The sequence below is a fragment of the Oncorhynchus clarkii genome, chromosome 18 (assembly GCF_045791955.1).
Source record: "Oncorhynchus clarkii lewisi isolate Uvic-CL-2024 chromosome 18, UVic_Ocla_1.0, whole genome shotgun sequence".
NCBI lineage: Eukaryota > Metazoa > Chordata > Actinopteri > Salmoniformes > Salmonidae > Oncorhynchus > Oncorhynchus clarkii.
The window spans coordinates 34,129,564-34,150,521 of record NC_092164.1 but is presented as its reverse complement, the minus strand read 5'-3'; the positions used below and the strand labels follow the sequence as shown (position 1 = coordinate 34,150,521).

At 45.0% G+C, this 20,958-nt stretch overlaps 1 protein-coding gene across 2 annotated transcripts in view; it reads right to left on the bottom strand.

The window, feature by feature from the left end:
* LOC139373361 (probable ATP-dependent RNA helicase ddx6) overlaps positions 1–20,958 on the bottom strand; it is a 68,756-nt gene that overhangs the window by 15,360 nt on the left and 32,438 nt on the right. For both annotated transcript variants that reach the window (XM_071113799.1, XM_071113800.1), the window contains exon 10: positions 3,391–3,507. In XM_071113799.1, the coding sequence (XP_070969900.1) occupies positions 3,391–3,507 (117 nt within the window). The remainder of the gene's footprint in view (positions 1–3,390; positions 3,508–20,958) is intronic.

Here is a 20,958-nt window from a genome sequence, read left to right as displayed (position 1 = left end):
CATATCTGTGGAGTAGTTTTTACCAAAACCATTTTGTAGCTCATATAGAATACAGTGTTGATTTAAATGTTTCAATATTTTCATAGACACATTTTTACAAGGATTCTGTAAAAAACATGGTAGTACAGATATTGGGCAATCATTTGTAAAATATCAAATATTGTCACGGCCTTTGAATGAAGAGGACCAAGGTGCAGCGTTGTGAGTGTACATATTATTTTTATTAGAAAAGACGCCGAACAAAACAATAAACACTACAAAACAAACCATGAAGCTAAAGGCTATGTGCCCTATACAAAGTCAACCTCCCACAAAGACAGGTGGAAAAAGGGCTACCTAAGTATGGTTCACAGAGACAACGATAGACAGCTGTCCCTGATTGAGAACCCTACCCAGCCAAAACATAGAAACACAAATAATAGAACACAGAATACCCACCCAAAATCACACCCTGACCAAACCAAATAGAGACACAAAAAGGATCTCGAAGGTCAGGGCGTGACAAATATTTAGAAACAATACGAGTTTGCGAAGCTCAGTAATTGAGGAAGACACTGACTTCACCAAAAAGGTCCCAATCTCATCATGCTGCTGCTGATCTTAAAGCGCTCACAATTAATTTAGTTTAACATTCTACATCTACTGCTACTAATCAATACCATCTGTTCATTTCCAGCGGCCAAAGAGAAGTGGAAAATTGGAAAGTGGTCAGAAATGTCAGTATAAAGTATACCTGTATTAGCAACATTATTTAAATAATTAGTAAAAAATATGATCAATAAGGGTGGCAGACGAACTGGTCAGTCTGCGGTCTTATAGATGAGAGGATCAGATGAACTGGTCAGTCTGTGGTCTTATAGATGAGGGGATACAGATATGCTGGTCAGTCTGTGGTCTTATAGATGTGGGGACACAGATAGATGGGAGTATAAAGTATTCAACAAGTCAGATGAACTGGTCAGTCTGTGGTCTTATAGATGAGGGGATACAAATGAACTGGTCAGTCTGTGGTCTTATAGATGAGGGGATACAGATGAACTGGTCAGTCTGTGGTCTTATAGATGAGGAGATACAGATAGATGGAGTATAAAGTATTCAACAAGTCAGATGAACTGGTCAGTCTGTGGTATTATAGATGAGGGGATACAGATGAACTGGTCAGTCTGTGGTCTTATAGATGAGGGGATACAGATGAACTGGTCAGTCTGTGGTCTTATAGATGAGGGGATACAGATAGATGGAGTATAAAGTATTCAACAAGTCAGATGAACTGGTCAGTCTGTGGTCTTATAGATGAGGGGATACAGATGAACTGGTCAGTCTGTGGTCTTATAGATGAGGGGACACAGCTAGATGGGAGTATAAAGTATTCAACAAGTCAGATGAACTGGTCAGTCTGTGGTCTTATAGATGAGGGGATACAGATGAACTGGTCAGTCTGTGGTCTTATAGATGAGGGGATACAGATGAACTGGTCAGTCTGGGGTCTTATAGATGAGGGGATACAGGTGAACTGGTCAGTTTGTGGTCTTATAGATGAGGGGATACAGATGAACTGGTCAGTCTGTGGTCTAATAGATGAGGGGATACAGATGAACTGGTCAGTCTGTGGTCTTATAGATGAGGGGATACAGATGAACTGGTCAGTCTGTGGTCTTATAGATGAGGGGATACAGATAGATGGAGTATAAAGTCTTCAACAAGTCAGATGAACTGGTCAGTCTGTGGTCTAGTAGATGAGAAGATACAGATGAACTGGTCAGTCTGTGGTCTAATATATGAGGGGATACAGATGAACTGGTCAGTCTGTGGTCTTATAGATGAGGGGATACAGATAGATGGAGTATAAAGTATTCAACAAGTCAGATGAACTGGTCAGTCTGTGGTCTAATAGATGAGGGGATACAGATGAACTGGTCAGTCTGTGGTCTTATAGATGAGGGGATACAGATGAACTGGTCAGTCTGTGGTCTTATAGATGAGGGGATACAGATGTACTGGTCAGTCTGTGGTCTTATAGATGAGGGGATACAGATGAACTGGTCAGTATGTGGTCTTATAGATGAGGGGATACAGATGTACTGGTCAGTCTGTGGTCTTATAGATGAGGGGATACAGATGTACTGGTCAGTCTGTGGTCTTATAGATGAGGGGATACAGATGAACTGGTCAGTCTGTGGTCTTATAGATGAGGTGATACAGATAGATGTAGTATAAAGTATTCAACAAGTCCAATGAACTGGTCATTCTGGGGACTTATAGATGAGGAGATACAGATGAACTGGTTAGTCTGGGGACTTATAGATGAGGGGATACAGATGAACTGGTCAGTCTGTGGTCTTATAGATGAGGGGATACAGATGAACTGGTCAGTCTGTGGTCTTATAGATGAGGGGAAACAGATAGATGGGAGTATAAAGTATTCAACAAGTCAGGTGTAAGTGAGTGGTCTTATAGATCCAGTATAAAGTATTCAACAAGTCAGGTGTCAGTGAGTGGTTCTCTTCAATAAGTTTATGTTGTAATCATCCAATAGAAAACAAATTGTATCTTCATTATTAACCAAATCAAAGGTTGATGCAAGGACAAATGAAACTCCCAATATTGGAATCGGGTAGATGGATGCAATACCACTTTACCACTCAAAAATGACGTGGGTGGTGTAAGAATATTCTGAAGATAAATACACAATGGAAAGGACGAGATGACTAAAGGTTAGGAGGACTAAAGGTCAAGAGAGTACTAACGATCAACAGGGAATTATCAATGGAATTAGTTGGTTTTCAGTTCAACATCTGTTTAGAATCTGTGTAGGAATGTCAGTCCTGGACTCATAGCTACATGTGCCACGTTTTCATTGGTCTGAATCGGCTGTACTGTAGCAGGATACTTGTTATTTGGCCATTGGCCATATTTTACGGAAAATAATTCTAATTGGTCAACCACAGGCTAGGGCTGGGGGTTGTAAATTACACCCTGTCGGTTTGTTCTGTGGAGAGAATCCCTGAGGACAGGGAAGAAATGACCATCTACCACCTACTTCCAAGCATGATTTGTCCTCTTTGAATAAACATATTTTCCTCCCCCTGATTTGCTTTGGGGTCTGTGATATTGAGGAATAACATCAACTGCTAACAGTCAGAATAAATATGTGTGTGTGGGTGGGTGTGTATGTGAATACTTTCTGATGGCACAGTAAATGTCATAAAAAAATATATATATATATATTTCAGAGGTTTTTGTACGAAACCGTTCAGAACTTTATTTTTCTGGTCAGAACAGTGGAACGGAAAAAACGGGGTTCCAACCCGATAATAATGTTTAACTTCTTTTCAGAAAGATGCAGATTTTTCTCTTGTAGAACAATAAGCGTGAATCTAAATGGCTCACCTGCATCATCTTGGCGTGGATGTAGAAGCAGGAGTAGCCCAGCTGGGTGATTTTCTTGGCCAGCAGCTCAACTCTCTGGGTGGAGTTACAGAAGATAATGGACTGATTGATCTGCAGCTGTGAAAAACAAACCACAAGAGAAAGGAAATGTTAAAACTAACAAACAATAACAAACACTTTATACAACGTTTTTCATGAGAATCTCAAAACAACAATATTGAGTTCTGGCAGGTCTTAGGCGATGGTTTAACATGAATGTAACCCTTTCTGAAGTGAGATTGAAAGATCAGAGTGGCTGCGGATCCAAACACCCCCCCCCGGACTAAAGAAGTTTATGCGCATGTGCGGAACACGTTCTACACGTGTTTATTCTCCACGCAGTCTCTGCTCTACTAGTCTGACTACCAGTCACTTTAGCTAACATTCCACTCGTCACAAGTCTAATAAATACATTTAATATAGCCTAAACCAACACAATAAATCCATTATTAAAGAAACATGATATGAAGAAAATGTATCCTATTTCAGAAGAATAGAATAGCAGATTCTGAGTTGTCCTTACGTTAGGGCCAGACCTGTGCCATTAGGACCTGACCACCTGTGCAATATGGCTGTGGGCTACACTAGTTCATTTAGCAGACAGGTTAGAATTACGTAGCATTATTGTATAGTATGAAGAATTGGCCTACAATTGAACATAGTTGAATAAATAGAAAGGATATTTTCCCCAAATGATTTGCGAGGGACCTCACACATGCGGTTGGTTATTCTGTGTTGAGCGGTTAACAAAGAAACAGGACCTCCTATATGCTTCATTTAGAGTTATTTATGTAACTTTAGTTGTGATACAAACGTTGGGCTATATGTTTGAATTTTAACACATTCTAAGGATGCACGATGCAACAACTAATGATGATTTGAAAAAGTTACAAAAACCATCCTTAGCATACACTCGAAGAGCTAATGCAGTTTACGTGCAGTTACGTTTTTAATACGCAAGCATGTCCATAAGGCTAGGGGAAGCTAAGCTTTACCTAATGTAAACTGAATTAAAATCTGCAAAATTATATAGCCTAATTAGCAGGGATGCACGATATCGGTGAACATATCGGAATCGGCCAACATCGTTATCGGCCCGATGTCCAGTTTAATGCCGATTTGCAAAACCGATGTCAAAGCTGCATACCTACATGACGTAATGATGGCACGTAAAATTCTGTGCAACACGTGCAACACAGTATTCCTAACTTAGCCCACCATGTCTGCTGTCTGGATCGAGCAGTCAACAAGGCGAGCAGTCATTTGATGGAGTAAGAAAATTTCAGAGAGACAAATGAAAGGCAAAATCCATTAAAGCCAAGATAATGGATTTCATTGCCCTTGACAATCAACCATCTCTGTCGTGGGTGATGTTGGCTTTCGCCGACTGGTCGAGCACCAGTACACACTACTAAGTGCGCTATTTTTCAGATGGTACCCTACCGGAGTTACACAGTAATAGCGTCACTGCTATTAGCTTCACGACATGCATACTATGGAACTTGGTACCTAGCTAGCACCAATACAACCAGCCTCAAACAATGACCAGTAGAAACTGCAGTCATTTTCATTATTCTTAGCAATGATTTAGGAATCCTTGTAAATATTAGCTAGGTTGCCACTTGTTGTTCGCCTATTGAAATTCAGTTTATGAAAATAAATAGCTAGCCAGGTACTTAACACTGTTGTCCAAAGCTAACACAATAAGCGGCTAGCTAGCTTCATCTGGCTAGCGAGTCTCGACCGGACCAGGTTATGTGTTGTGAAGCCACAATAAGGATTAGGCATAATATAGCTTGGTGTCATCATCTAAAATAACCCTAATTTATAAGACAGTTCTTATTTGATTAATGGTGGTCGGACCCACCTATGTGAGGCTAGCCACAATACGGATTAGCCACAACAATGGAATTTGCAGTTTGCCTTCAAAATAAAAGTATGTCATTGACAGTGAAGCAAATTAATACAAATAGTATAATTATGCCATACTTTTATTTTGAAGGCTAACCGCAAAGTCCATTGTTGTGGCTAATCCTTATTGTGGCTAGCTTCACATAGATGGATCCTACCACCATTAATCAAATAAGAACTGGCTTATAAATTAGGGTAATTTTAGACGATGACACCTAGCTATATAGTTAGCTAGCTAACTAAAGCTACTGAAACAGATTCTCGTTTTGATATGTTTTGGGGGAAGAACATTGTTTGCATGCATGAGCTAGCTAGCTTTTTTTTATGACCAGTACTGTAGGTGCGTGAGACAACTTTACCAGCATCATAGCATACGTATCGATGAATCATTGAAATACGAGTGATAGTGTAATCAATGTGTAATACCTACGTAAAAAAATGTATGAACCTGTTAAATTATGTGACGTGCAGTCATATTCAGGTCCTGATTGGTTAACAAGCTTAATTGACGCAACAAATAGTGTTATTTGACACGTCAAATACTGTTCAATACTATCTTTTTTGACACACAAAGAACCAAACTGCCTTCCATAGAAATCCTGGTTGAGAATGAAACGACTGGACAAATGAACAACGTAACAGCACAGCAAGTAAGTGAAATAAATAGGTTTTGATTATGTTTTACTGGTAATGGGGACAGACGTAAATGCCAACAAATTATTTTTTGGGTCAGTGCGATGTTTGTGTGTGTATAACCTTTATTTAACTAGGCAAGTCAGTTAAGAACAAATTCTTATTCACAATGGCGGCCTACCCTGGCCAAACCCGGACAACACTGTGCCAATTGTGCGCCGCCCTATGGGACTCCCAATTGCAGCCGGATGGGATACAGCCTGGATTCAAAACAGGGACGGTAGTGACGCCTCTTGCATTGAGATGCAGGGCCTTAGACCTCTGCGTCCATGTGTGTGTGTTAACTATTTAACTGTACTAGAATGCTTAAAAGGCCGCTAAAATGATAAATATCGGTATCGTTTTTTGGGGGGGCAACGAAAATACTGGATATCGGTATAGGCCAAAAATGTAATATCAGTGCATCACTACTAATTAGCCTACTCGTGTCTATACAGAAATAAAACTTTTCCTGAATTAAATGTGGTGTGCATGCTAGGTTGTGAAGGATCGATTGATAGGATATTATAGCCTGTACACTTGAAAGTTCGATCGGCGTCTATAACTCACTGTTGGGGAGTTATTTTATGCAAATGTTTACAGTTATAATTTATAAAATAAAATAAAAAAAAATTAGAAGTTAGGATAGCCTGAACATGTGAAAGTTGGTTTGGTGTCTCTACAGTGGTTCTTCAATTAAAGGTTTAGAGCTTATACCCCAACCTTTTGTGGTAGATGGTGGCAGATTATGGTAAATTGTATCATTCTGTCATTGCACCACACTATCACACGGCAGAGTTAGAACGCTGATCTATAGGTAATCTAAACTGTGGCACAAATTGACAATCTTTGTCATGTCGTGTATGTAGGTGGCAGGGAAGTCAAGCGCAGAAGAATTAAACTTGGTATAATTTGAGTATTTTAATAACTTAAAACAAACTACAAAACCAAAGTCCATAATAAAATAAATGTGGGTACAAAAACTCGTCGCACACCAATCCATAAAACATGAACATAACAATAAACAATCTCCGACATGGACATGAGGGAAAACAGAGGGTTAAATACACAACAATAAATGAATGGGATTGGAACCAGGTGTGTAGGAAGACAAGACAAAACCAATGGAAAATGAAACATAGATCAATGATGGCTAGAAGACTGGTGACGTCGACCACCGAGCCCCGCCCGAACAAAGAGAGGCATCGACTTCGGTAGAAGTCGTGACAATCTTCTTGTAAAGTAATGGAGGTGTAAATGTTTCAGTCCGAGAGTCTCTCTTCTCTGGCACTAGAGTCCTGCATCAGGCAACAACAAAAGAAATTGCTGCCGGGTGGTCCCAGAGAGAGAACTTGGGTAAATACAATGGCACAGATACACTTGACATGTGGACTGACAATTTTCTAAAAATAGGCACGGTGGGTTTCTCTCCCTCTAAAAACAGAAATAAATCATTCTAAATAACAAATTGGCTTTATTTACAGTGCCTTGCGAAAGTATTCGGCCCCCTTGAACTTTGCGACCTTTTGCCACATTTCAGGCTTCAAACATAAAGATATAAAACTGTATTTTTTTGTGAAGAATCAACAACAAGTGGGACACAATCATGAAGTGGAACGACATTTATTGGATATTTCAAACTTTTTTAACAAATCAAAAACTGAAAAATTGGGCGTGCAAAATTATTCAGCCCCTTTACTTTCAGTGCAGCAAACTCTCTCCAGAAGTTCAGTGAGGATCTCTGAATGATCCAATGTTGACCTAAATGACTAATGATGATAAATACAATCCACCTGTGTGTAATCAAGTCTCCGTATATATGCACCTGCACTGTGATAGTCTCAGAGGTCCGTTAAAAGCGCAGAGAGCATCATGAAGAACAAGGAACACACCAGGCAGGTCCGAGATACTGTTGTGAAGAAGTTTAAAGCCGGATTTGGATACAAAAAGATTTCCCAAGCTTTAAACATCCCAAGGAGCACTGTGCAAGCGATAATATTGAAATGAAGGAGTATCAGACCACTGCAAATCTACCAAGACCTGGCCGTCCCTCTAAACTTTCAGCTCATAAAAGGAGAAGACTTATCAAAGATGCAGCCAAGAGGCCCATGATCACTCTGGATGAACTGCAGAGATCTACAGCTGAGGTGGGAGACTCTGTCCATAGGACAACAATCAGTCGGATATTGCACAAATCTGGCCTTTATGGAAGAGTGGCAAGAAGAAAGCCATTTCTTAAAGATATCCATAAAAAGTGTTGTTTAAAGTTTGCCACAAGCCACCTGGGAGACACACCAAACATGTGGAAGAAGGTGCTCTGGTCAGATGAAACCAAAATTGAACTTTTTGGCAACAATGCAAAACGTTATGTTTGGCGTAAAAGCAACACAGCTGAACACACCATCCCCACTGTCAAACATGGTGGTGGCAGCATCAGGGGACAGGGAAGATGGTTAAAATTGATGGGAAGATGGATGGAGCCAAATACAGGACCATTCTGGAAGAAAACCTGATGGAGTCTGCAAAAGACCTGAGACTGGGACGGAGATTTGTCTTCCAACAAGACAATGATCCAAAACATAAAGCAAAATCTACAATGGAATGGTTCAAAAATAAACATATCCAGGTGTTAGAATGGCCAAGTCAAAGTCCAGACCTGAATCTAATCGAGAATCTGTGGAAAGAACTGAAAACTGCTGTTCACAAATGCTCTCCATCCAACCTCACTGAGCTCGAGCTGTTTTGCAAGGAGGAATGGGAAAAAATGTCAGTCTCTCGATGTGCAAAACTGATAGAGACATACCCCAAGCGACTTACAGCTGTAATCGCAGCAAAAGGTGGCGCTACAAAGTATTAACTTAAGGGGGCTGAATAATTTTGCACGCCCAATTTTTCAGTTTTTGATTTGTTAAAAAAGTTTGAAATATCCAATAAATGTCGTTCCACTTCATGATTGTGTCCCACTTGTTGATTCTTCACAAAAAAAGACAGTTTTATATCTTTATGTTTGAAGCCTGAAATGTGGCAAAAGGTCGCAAAGTTCAAGGGGGCCGAATACTTTCGCAAGGCACTGTACCAGTGTGAAAGAGTGATAGCCCCTCTATATCTATGTGAAGAAGAAACTGAATGAAAGAGAGACCAGAGAGGGGAAAAAGGTTACCCATATTTTCAAGACCTGAGCTACTTCATTTATTGATGTACTAGTTTATTTAGGCAATTTAAAATATAAATTTAGGCTTGGCCTATTTAGTCAGCTATTTTGCAACATAAAGCTGAGTGACTCACTCATTCATGGCTTTGGATCAAAATAAGTACCAACATTCAATGGGGCGGCAGGGTAGCCTAGTGGTTAGAGTGTTGGACTAGTAACCGGCAAGTTGCAAGTTCAAACCCCCAAACCCACAAGCTGACAAGGTCAAATCTGTCGTTCTGTCCACTGTTCCTAGGCCGTCATTGAAAATAAGAATGTTCTTAACTGACTTGCCTAGTAAATTATGGTGGAAAATAAGTATTTGGTCAATAACAAAAGTTTCTCAATACTTTGTTATATACCCTTTGTTGGGAATGACAGAGGTCAAACGTTTTCTGTAAATCTTCACAAGGTTTTCACACACTGTTGCTGGTATTTTGGCCCATTCCTCCATGCAGATCTCCTCTAGAGCAGTGATGTTTTGGGGCTATTGCTGGGCAACACGGACTTTCAACTCCCTGCAAAGATTTTCTATGGGGTTGAGATCTGGAGACTGGCTAGGCCACTCCAGGACCTTGAAATGCTTCTTACGAAGCCACTCCTTCGTTGCCCGGGCGGTGTGTTTGGGATCATTGTCATGCTGAAAGACCCAGCCACGTTTCATCTTCAATGCCCTTGCTGATGGAAGGAGGTTTTCACTCAAAATCTCACGATACATGGCCCCATTCATTCTTTCCTTTACATGGATCAGTCGTCCTGGTCCCTTTGCAGAAAAACAGCCCCAAAGCATGTTTCCACCCCCATGCTTCACAGTAGGTATGGTGTTCTTTGGATGCAACTCAGCATTCTTTGTCCTCCAAACACGACGAGTTGAGTTTTTACCAAAAAGTTATATTTTGGTTTCATCTGACCATATGACAATCTTCTTCTGGATCATCCAAATGCTCTCTAGCAAACTTCAGACGGGCCTGGACATGTACTGGCTTAAGCAGGGGGACACGTCTGGCACTGCAGGATTTGAGTCCCTGGCGGCGTAGTGTGTTACTGATGGTAGGCTTTGTTACTTTGGTCCCAGCTCTCTGCAGGTCATTCACTAGTGTAAGTGTGGTTCTGGGATTTTTGCTCACCGTTCTTGTTATAATTTTGACCCCACGGGGTGAGATCTTGCGTGGAGCCCCAGATCGAGGGAGATTATCAGTGGTCTTGTATGTCTTCTCAAAGAAAAACCCTTGAATGAGTAGGTGTACAAACTTTAGTATGTATGTATGTATATTTTTTTAAACAGTGATTTTGGCCTTACTGCTATGAGCCCATAAAAGCGCATTGAATAACAGCTTCATACATGAATAAACAGTCCCACCAAAAAAACTGAAGGAAGTTTGTTCTATAGTGTCTGTTCTATATCTGAGGAACATAATATCAGAAAACTATTACAATTTTGACATGTATTTAACCCCTTATTTCATAAATACAATGCAGTCGGAAAGAATTCAGACCCCTTGACATTTCCCACATTGTTACCTTATTCTAAAACGGATCAAATAAAAAATAAAGACTCAAATCAATACACAATACCCCAATAATGACAAACCGAAAACCAGTTTAGACATTTTTGATAATTTATAAAAATGTAAATACCTTATTTACATAAGTATTCAGACCCTTTGCTAAGAGACTCTAAATTGAACTCAGGTGCATACTGTTTCCAATTATCATCCTTGAAAAGTTTTGACAACTTGGAGTACACCTGTGGTATATTCAAATGATAGGACATGTGGAAAAGCACACACACCTGTCTATATACGGTCCCACAGTTGACAGTGCATGTCAGAGCAAAAAACAAGCCTTGTGGTCGAAGGAATTGTCCGAAGAGCTCGGAGAAGGGACTGTGTCGAGTCACAGATCTGGGGAAGGGTACAGAAACAATTCTGCAGCTTTTAAGGTCCCCAAGAACACAGTGGCCTCCATCATTCTTAAATGCAACAAGTTTCGAACCACCAAGAATCTTACTATAGCTGGCCGCCTGAGCAAATCGGGGGAGAAGGGCCATGGTCAGGGAGGTGGCCAAGAACCTGATGGTCACTCTGACAGAGCTCCAGAGTTCCTCTGTGGAGATGGGCAAACCTTCCAGAAGGACAATCATCTCTGCAGCACTCCACCAATCAGGCCTTTATGGTAGAATGGCCAGAGGGAAGACACTCCTCAGTAAAAAGGCAAGACAGCCCGCTGAGAGTTTGCCAAAAGGCACCTAAAGGACTCTCAGACCACGAGAAACAAGATTCTCTGGTCTGATGGAACCAAGATTAAACTATTTGGCCTGAATGTCAAGCATCAAGTCTGGAGGTAATGTAACTATGGTGAGGAATGGTGGTGGCAGCAGCATGCTGTGGGGATTTTATTCAGCGGCAGGGGCTAGTCAGGATCGAGGGAGATATACTTGACGCACCCTACAGTATGGACGTGGTCAGTAGTTGTGGTTCAGTAGTTGTGTGGTTAATTAGTTGTGAGGTTGTTGTCAGTATGTTGTGGTCAGCAGTTGAGTGCTTGTGGTAATTAGTTGTTTGATCAGTAGTTGTGTGGTTGTGATCAGTAAATACTCAGTAGCGGTCAGCAGTTGTGTGCATGTGGTCAATTACTTGTGCGATTGTGGTGGTGTTGTCAGTCAGAAGTTGTGGTCAAGTGATTGTCGTCAGTCGTGTAGTTGTGGTAAGTAGTGGTGTGCTCGGTCAGTCGTGTGGGTGTGGTCAGTCGTGTGGGTGTGGGCGGTCGTGTGGGTGTGGGCGGTCAGTCGTGGTGTGGTTTTGCTCAGGAGTTGGTCAGTATTTTTGTGGTTGTGAACAGTGCTTGTGGTTTAGTAGTTTGTCAGTTGAGTTCAGTAGTTGTGTAGCAGGATATTTGGGCCCTACAGTATGGACATGTCAGTACTTGTGTCTTGTGGCTAGTAGTGGTGGTCAGCAGCTGTGTGGTTGTGGTTAGTAGTGGTGGTCAGCAGCTGTGTGGTTGTGGTTAGTAGTGGTGGTCATCAGCTGTGTGGTTGTGGTTAGTAGTTGTGGTCAGCAGCTGTGTGGTTGTGGTTAGTAGTGGAGGTCAGCAGCTGTGGTTGTGGATAGTAGTGGAGGTCAGCAGCTGTGTGGTTAGTAGTGGCGGTCAGCAGCTGTGTGGTTAGAAGTGGTGGTCTGCAGCTGTGTGGTTAGTAGTGGTGGTCTGCAGCTGTGTGGTTAGTAGTGGTGGTCAGCAGCTGTGTGGTTAGTAGTGGTAGTCAGCAGCTGTGTGGTTAGTAGAGGTGGTCAGCAGCTGTGTGGTTAGTAGAGGTGGTCAGCAGCTGTGTGGTTAGTAGTGGTAGTCAGCAGCTGTGTGGTTAGTAGTGGTGGTCAGCAGCTGTGTGATTAGTAGAGGTCAGCAGCTGTGTGGTTAGTAGTGGTGGTCAGTGGCTGTGTGGTTGGTAGTGGTGGTCAGCAGCTGTGTGGTTGTGGTTAGCAGCTGTGGTTGTGGTTAGTAGTGGTGGTCAGCAGCTGTGTGGTTGTGGTGTGTAGTGGTAGTCAGCAGCTGTGGTTGTGGTTAGTAGTGGTGGTCAGCAGCTGTGGTTGTGGTTAGCAGCTGTGTGGTTGTGGTTAGTAGTGGTGGTCAGCAGCTGTGTGGTTGTGGTTAGTAGTGGTGGTCAGCAGTTGTGTGGTTGTGGTCAGCAGCTGTGGTTGTGGTTAGTAGTGGTGGTCAGCAGCTGTGTGGTTGTGGTTAGTAGTGGTGGTCAGCAGTTGTGTGGTTGTGGTTAGTAGTGGTGGTCAGCAGTTGTGTGGTTGTGGTTAGTAGTGGTGGTCAGCAGCTGTGGTTGTGGTTAGTAGTGGTGGTCAGCAGCTGTGGTTGTGGTTAGTAGTGGTGGTCAGCAGCTGTGGTTGTGGTTAGTAGTGGTGGTCAGCAGCTGTGTGGTTGTGGTTAGTAGTGGTGGTCAGCAGCTGTGGTTGTGGTTAGTAGTAGTGGTCAGCAGCTGTGGTTGTGGTTAGTAGTGGTGGTCAGCAGCTGTGTGGTTGTGGTTAGAAGTGGTGGTCAGCAGCTGTGTGGTTAGAAGTGGTGGTCAGCAGCTGTGTGGTTAGAAGTGGTGTTCAGCAGCTGTGTGGTTAGTAGTGGTCAGCAGTTGTGTGGTTAAAAGTGGTGGTCAGCAGGTGTGTGGTTAGTAGTGGTGTTCAGCAGTTGTGTGGTTAGTAGTGGTGGTCAGCAGTTGTGTGGTTAGTAGTGTTGGTCAGCAGCTGTGGTTAGTAGTGTTGGTCAGCAGCTGTGGTTAGTAGTGTTGGTCAGCAGCTGTGGTTGTGGTTATTAGTGTTGGTCAGCAGCTGTGGTTGTGGTGTTGGTCAGCAGCTGTGGTTGTGGTTAGTAGTGTTGGTCAGCAGATGTGGTTGTGGTTAGTAGTGTTGGTCAGCAGATGTGGTTAGTAGTGTTGGTCAGCAGCTGTGATTGTGGTTAGTAGTGTTGGTCAGCAGCTGTGGTTGTGGTCTTTGTCAGCAGCTGTGGTTGTGGTTAGTAGTGGTGGACAGAAGCTGTGTGGTTGTGGTTGGTCGTGGTGGTCAGCAGCTGTGTGGTTGTGGTGGTCAGCAGCTGTGTGGTTGTGGTGGTCAGCAGGTGTGTGGTTGTGGTTAGTAGTGTTGGTCAGCAGCTGTGTGGTTGTGGTTAGTAGTGTTGGTCAGCAGCTGTGGTTGTGGTCAGTAGTGTTGGTCAGCAGTTGTGTGGTTGTGGTTAGTAGTGGTGGTCAGCAGCTGTGTGGTTGTGGTTAGTAGTGTTGGTCAGCAGCTGTGGTTGTGGTTAGTAGTGTTGGTCAGCAGCTGTGGTTAGTAGTGTTGGTCAGCAGATGTGGTTGTGGTTAGTAGTGTTGGTCAGCAGCTGTGGTTGTGGTTAGTAGTGTTGGTCGGCAGCTGTGGTTGGTAGTGTTGGTCGGCAGCTGTGGTTGGTAGTGTTGGTCAGCAGCTGTGGTTAGTAGTGTTGGTCAGCAGCTGTGGTTGTGGTTAGTAGTGTTGGTCAGCAGCTGTGGTTAGTAGTGTTGGTCGGCAGCTGTGGTTGGTAGTGTTGGTCAGCAGCTGTGGTTGTGGTTAGTAGTGTTGGTCAGCAGCTGTGGTTGTGGTTAGTAGTGTTGGTCAGCAGCTGTGGTTGTGGTTAGCAGTGTTGGTCAGCAGATGTGGTTGTGGTTAGTAGTGTTGGTCAGCAGCTGTGGTTGTGGTTAGTAGTGTTGGTCAGCAGCTGTGGTTGTGGTTAGTAGTGTTGGTCAGCAGCTGTGGTTGTGGTTAGTAGTGGTGGTCAGCAGCTGTGGAAAGTAGTGTCGGTCAGCAGCTGTGGTTAGTAGTGTTGGTCAGCAGCTGTGTGGTTGTGGTTAGTAGTGGTGGTCAGCAGCTGTGGTTGTGGTTAGTAGTGTTGGTCAGCAGCTGTGGTTGTGGTCAGTAGTGTTGGTCAGCAGTTGTGTGGTTGTGGTTAGTAGTGGTGGTCAGCAGCTGTGTGGTTGTGGTTAGTAGTGTTGGTCAGCAGCTGTGGTTATGGTTAGTAGTGTTGGTCAGCAGCTGTGGTTAGTAGTGTTGGTCAGCAGCTGTGGTTGTGGTCTTTGTCAGCAGCTGTGGTTGTGGTTAGTAGTGGTGGACAGAAGCTGTGTGGTTGTGGTTGGTCGTGGTGGTCAGCAGCTGTGTGGTTGTGGTGGTCAGCAGCTGTGTGGTTGTGGTGGTCAGCAGGTGTGTGGTTGTGGTTAGTAGTGTTGGTCAGCAGCTGTGTGGTTGTGGTTAGTAGTGGTGGTCAGCAGCTGTGGTTGTGGTTAGTAGTAGTGGTCAGCAGCTGTGGTTGTGGTTAGTAGTGGTGGTCAGCAGCTGTGTGGTTGTGGTTAGAAGTGGTGGTCAGCAGCTGTGTGGTTAGAAGTGGTGGTCAGCAGCTGTGTGGTTAGAAGTGGTGTTCAGCAGCTGTGTGGTTAGTAGTGGTCAGCAGTTGTGTGGTTAAAAGTGGTGGTCAGCAGGTGTGTGGTTAGTAGTGGTGGTCAGCAGTTGTGTGGTTAGTAGTGTTGGTCAGCAGCTGTGGTTGTGGTTATTAGTGTTGGTCAGCAGCTGTGGTTGTGGTGTTGGTCAGCAGCTGTGGTTGTGGTTAGTAGTGTTGGTCAGCAGATGTGGTTGTGGTTAGTGGTGTTGGTCAGCAGATGTGGTTAGTAGTGTTGGTCAGCAGCTGTGGTTGTGGTTAGTAGTGTTGGTCAGCAGCTGTGGTTGTGGTCTTTGTCAGCAGCTGTGGTTGTGGTTAGTAGTGGTGGACAGAAGCTGTGTGGTTGTGGTTGGTCGTGGTGGTCAGCAGCTGTGTGGTTGTGGTGGTCAGCAGCTGTGTGGTTGTGGTGGTCAGCAGGTGTGTGGTTGTGGTTAGTAGTGTTGGTCAGCAGCTGTGTGGTTGTGGTTAGTAGTGGTGGTCAGCAGCTGTGTGGTTGTGGTTAGTAGTGTTGGTCAGCAGCTGTGGTTGTGGTTAGTAGTGTTGGTCAGCAGCTGTGGTTAGTAGTGTTGGTCGGCAGCTGTGGTTGGTAGTGTTGGTCAGCAGCTGTGGTTGTGGTTAGTAGTGTTGGTCAGCAGCTGTGGTTGTGGTTAGTAGTGTTGGTCAGCAGCTGTGGTTGTGGTTAGCAGTGTTGGTCAGCAGATGTGGTTGTGGTTAGTAGTGTTGGTCAGCAGCTGTGGTTGTGGTTAGTAGTGTTGGTCAGCAGCTGTGGTTGTGGTTAGTAGTGTTGGTCAGCAGCTGTGGTTGTGGTTAGTAGTGGTGGTCAGCAGCTGTGGTTAGTAGTGTTGGTCAGCAGCTGTGTGGTTGTGGTTAGTAGTGGTGGTCAGCAGCTGTGGTTGTGGTTAGTAGATTTGGTCAGCAGCTGTGGTTGTGGTCAGTAGTGTTGGTCAGCAGTTGTGTGGTTGTGGTTAGTAGTGGTGGTCAGCAGCTGTGTGGTTGTGGTTAGTAGTGTTGGTCAGCAGCTGTGGTTGTGGTTAGTAGTGTTGGTCAGCAGCTGTGGTTAGTAGTGTTGGTCAGCAGATGTGGTTGTGGTTAGTAGTGTTGGTCAGCAGCTGTGGTTGTGGTTAGTAGTGTTGGTCGGCAGCTGTGGTTGGTAGTGTTGGTCGGTAGCTGTGGTTGGTAGTGTTGGTCAGCAGCTGTGGTTAGTAGTGTTGGTCAGCAGCTGTGGTTGTGGTTAGTAGTGTTGGTCAGCAGCTGTGGTTGTGGTTAGTAGTGTTGGTCAGCAGCTGTGGTTGTGGTTAGCAGTGTTGGTCAGCAGATGTGGTTGTGGTTAGTAGTGTTGGTCAGCAGCTGTGGTTGTGGTTAGTAGTGTTGGTCAGCAGCTGTGGTTGTGGTTAGTAGTGGTGGTCAGCAGCTGTGGTTGTGGTTAGTAGTGGTGGTCAGCAGCTGTGGTTAGTAGTGTTGGTCAGCAGCTGTGGTTAGTAATGTTGGTCAGCAGCTGTGGTTAGTAGTGTTGGTCAGCAGCTGTGGTTGTGGTTAGTAGTGTTGGTCAGCAGCTGTGGTTGGTAGTGTTGGTCAGCAGCTGTGGTTGTGGTTAGTAGTGTTGGTCAGCAGCTGTGGTTGTGGTTAGTAGTGTTGGTCAGCAGCTGTGGTTGTGGTTAGTAGTGTTGGTCAGCAGTTGTGTGGTTGTGGTTAGTAGTGTTGGTCAGCAGTTGTGTGGTTGTGGTTAGTAGTGTTGGTCAGCAGATGTGGTTGTAGTTAGAAGTGTTGGTCAGCCGCTGAGGTTGTGATTAGTAGTGTTGGTCAGCAGCTGTGGTTAGTAGTGTTGGTCAGCAGCTGTGTGGTTGTGGTTAGTAGTGTTGGTCAGCAGCTGTGTGGTTGTGGTTAGTAGTGTTGGTCAGCAGATGTGGTTGTAGTTAGTAGTGTTAGTCAGCAGCTGTGGTTGGTAGTGTTGGTCAGCAGCTGTGGTTAGTAGTGTTGGTCAGCAGCTGTGGTTGTGGTTAGTAGTGTTGGTCAGCAGCTGTGGTTAGCAGTGTTGGTCAGCAGATGTGGTTGTGGTTAGTAGTGTTGGTCAGCAGCTGTGGTTGTGGTTAGTAGTGTTGGTCAGCAGCTGTGGTTGTGGTTAGTAGTGTTGGTTAGTAGTGATGGTCAGCAGCTGTGGTTGTGGTTAGTAGTGTTGGTCAGCAGTTGTGGTTGTGGTTAGTAGTGTTGGTCAGCAGTTATGTGGTTGTGGTTAGTAGTGTTGGTCAGCAGTTATGTGGTTGTGGTTAGTAGTGTTGGTCAGCAGTTATGTGGTTGTGGTTAGTAGTGTTGGTCAGCAGTTGTGTGGTTGTGGTTAGTAGTGGTGGTCAGCAGTTGTGTGGTTGTGGTTAGAAGTGGAGGTCAGCAGTTGTGTGGTTGTGGTTAGTAGTGATGGTCAGCAGTTGTGTGGTTGTGGTCAGCAGCTGTGTGGTTGTGGTTAGTAGTGGTGGTCAGCAGCTGTGTGGTTGTGGTTAGTAGTGGTGGTCAGCAGCTGTGTGGTTGTGGTTAGTAGTGGTGGTCAGCAGCTGTGTGGTTGTGGTTAGTAGTGGTGGTCAGCAGCTGTGTGGTTGTGGTTAGTAGTGGTGGTCAGCAGCTGTGTGGTTAGAAATGGTGGTCAGCAGCTGTGTGGTTAGAAATGGTGGTCAGCAGTTGTGTGGTTGTGGTTGTGGTCAGCAGCTGTGTTTGTGGTTAGTGGTTGTGGTCAGCAGCTGTGGTTGTGGTTAGTTGTGGTGGTCAGCAGCTGTGTGGTTGTGGTTAGTAGTGGTGGGCAGTTATGTGGATGTGGTTAGTAGTGGTGGTCAGCAGCTGTGTGGTTGTGTTTAGTAGTGGTGGTCAGCAGCTGTGGTTGTGGTGGTCAGCAGCTGTGTGGTTGTGGTTAGTAGTGTTGGTCAGCAGCTGTGGTTGTGGTTAGTAGTGTTGGTCGGCAGCTGTGGTTGGTAGTGTTGGTCGGTAGCTGTGGTTGGTAGTGTTGGTCAGCAGCTGTGGTTAGTAGTGTTGGTCAGCAGCTGTGGTTGTGGTTAGTAGTGTTGGTCAGCAGCTGTGGTTGTGGTTAGTAGTGTTGGTCAGCAGTTGTGGTTGTGGTTAGCAGTGTTGGTCAGCAGATGTGGTTGTGGTTAGTAGTGTTGGTCAGCAGCTGTGGTTGTGGTTAGTAGTGTTGGTCAGCAGCTGTGGTTGTGGTTAGTAGTGGTGGTCAGCAGCTGTGGTTAGTAGTGTTGGTCAGCAGCTGTGGTTAGTAATGTTGGTCAGCAGCTGTGGTTAGTAGTGTTGGTCAGCAGCTGTGGTTGTGGTTAGTAGTGTTGGTCAGCAGCTGTGGTTGGTAGTGTTGGTCAGCAGCTGTGGTTGTGGTTAGTAGTGTTGGTCAGCAGCTGTGGTTGTGGTTAGTAGTGTTGGTCAGCAGCTGTGGTTGTGGTTAGTAGTGTTGGTCAGCAGTTGTGTGGTTGTGGTTAGTAGTGTTGGTCAGCAGTTGTGTGGTTGTGGTTAGTAGTGTTGGTCAGCAGATGTGGTTGTAGTTAGAAGTGTTGGTCAGCCGCTGAGGTTGTGATTAGTAGTGTTGGTCAGCAGCTGTGGTTAGTAGTGTTGGTCAGCAGCTGTGTGGTTGTGGTTAGTAGTGTTGGTCAGCAGCTGTGTGGTTGTGGTTAGTAGTGTTGGTCAGCAGATGTGGTTGTAGTTAGAAGTGTTGGTCAGCCGCTGAGGTTGTGGTTAGTAGTGTTAGTCAGCAGCTGTGGTTGGTAGTGTTGGTCAGCAGCTGTGGTTAGTAGTGTTGGTCAGCAGCTGTGGTTGTGGTTAGTAGTGTTGGTCAGCAGCTGTGGTTAGCAGTGTTGGTCAGCAGATGTGGTTGTGGTTAGTAGTGTTGGTCAGCAGATGTGGTTGTGGTTAGTAGTGTTGGTCAGCAGATGTGGTTGTGGTTAGTAGTGTTGGTCAGCAGATGTGGTTGTGGTTAGTAGTGTTGGTCAGCAGCTGTGGTTGTGGTTAGTAGTGTTGGTCAGCAGCTGTGGTTGTGGTTAGTAGTGTTGGTCAGCAGATGTGGTTAGTAGTGTTGGTCAGCAGCTGTGGTTGGTAGTGTTGTTCAGCAGCTGTGGTTGGTAGTGTTGGTCAGCAGCTGTGGTTGGTAGTGTTGGTCAGCAGCTGTGGTTGGTAGTGTTGGTCAGCAGCTGTGGTTAGTAGTGTTGGTCAGCAGCTGTGGTTGTGGTTAGTGGTGTTGGTCAGCAGCTGTGGTTAGTAGTGTTGGTCAGCAGCTGTGGTTGTGGTTAGGAGTGTTGGTCAGCTGCTGTGGTTGTGGTTAGTAGTGTTGGTCAGCAGCTGTGGTTGTGGTTAGTAGTGTTGGTCAGCAGCTGTGGTTGTGGTTAGTAGTGGTGGTCAGCAGCTGTGTTTGTGGTTAGTAGTGTTGGTCAGCAGCTGTGGTTGTGGTTAGTTGTGTTGGTCATCAGCTGTGGTTGTGGTTAGTAGTGTTGGTCAGCAGCTGTGGTTGTGGTTAGTAGTGTTGGTCATCAGCTGTGGTTAATAGTGTTGTTCATCAGCTGTGGTTGTGGTTAGTAGTGTTGGTCAGCAGCTGTGGTTGTGGTTAGTAGTGTTGGTCAGCAGCTGTGTGGTTGTGGTTAGTAGTGTTGGTCAGCAGCTGTGTGGTTGTGGTTAGTAGTGTTGGACAGCAGATGTGGTTGTAGTTAGAAGTGTTGGTCAGCAGCTGTGGTTGTGGTTAGTAGTGCTGGTCAGCAGCTGTGGTTGTGGTTTGTAGTGTTGGTCAGCAGCTGTGGTTGTGGTTAGTAATGTTGGTCAGCAGCTGTGGTTGTGGTTAGTAGTGTTGTTCAGCAGTTATGTGGTTATGGTTAGTAGTGGTGGTCAGCAGTTGTGTGGTTGTGGTTAGTAGTGGTGGTCAGCAGTTGTGTGGTTGTGGTTGGTGGTTGTGGTCAGCAGTTGTGTGGTTGTGGTTGTGGTCAGCAGCTGTGGTTGTCGTTAGTGGTTGTGGTCAGCAGCTGTGGTTGTGGTTAGTAGTGATGGTCAGCAGCTGTGTGGTTGTGGTTAGTAGTGGTGGGCAGTTATGTGGTTGTGGTTAGTAATGGTGGTCAGCAGTTGTGTGGTTAGTAGTGGTGGTCAGCAGCTGTTTGGTTGTGGTCAGTAGTGTTGGTCAGCAGGTGTGCGGTTGTGGTTAGTAGTGGTGGTCAGCAGTTGTGTGGTTGTCGTTAGTAGTGGTGGTGGGCAGTTGTGTGGTTGTGGTTAGTAGTGGTGGTCAGCAGTTGTGTGGTTGTGGTTAGTAGTGGTGGTCAGCAGCTGTGTGGTTGTGGTTAGTAGTGGTGGTCAGCAGCTGTGTGGTTGTGGTTAGTAGTGGTGGTCAGCAGCTGTGTGGTTAGTGGTGTTCAGTAGCTGTGTGGTTAGTAGTGGTGGTCAGCAGTTGTGTGGTTAGTAGTGGTCGTCTGCAGCTGTGTGGTTGTGGTTAGTAGTGGTGGTCAGCAGGTGTGTGGTTGTGGTTAGTTGTGGTGGTCAGCAGGTGTGTGGTTGTGGTTAGTTGTTGTGGTCAGCAGGTGTGTGGTTGTGGTTAGCAGTGGTGGTCAGCTGTTGTGGTTAGTAGTGGTGGTCAGCAGCTGTGTGGTTGTGGTTAGTAGTGGTGGTCAGCAGTTATGTGGTTGTGGTCAGCAGCTGTGTGGTTGTGGTTAGTAGTGCTGGTCAGCAGCTATGTGGTTAGTAGTGGTGGTCAGTAGCTGAGTGGTTTGTAGTGGTTGTCAGCAGTTGTGTGGCTAGTAGTGGTGTTCAGCAGCTGTGTGGTTGTGGTTAGTAGTGGTGGTCAGCAGTTGTGTGGTTGTGGTTAGCAG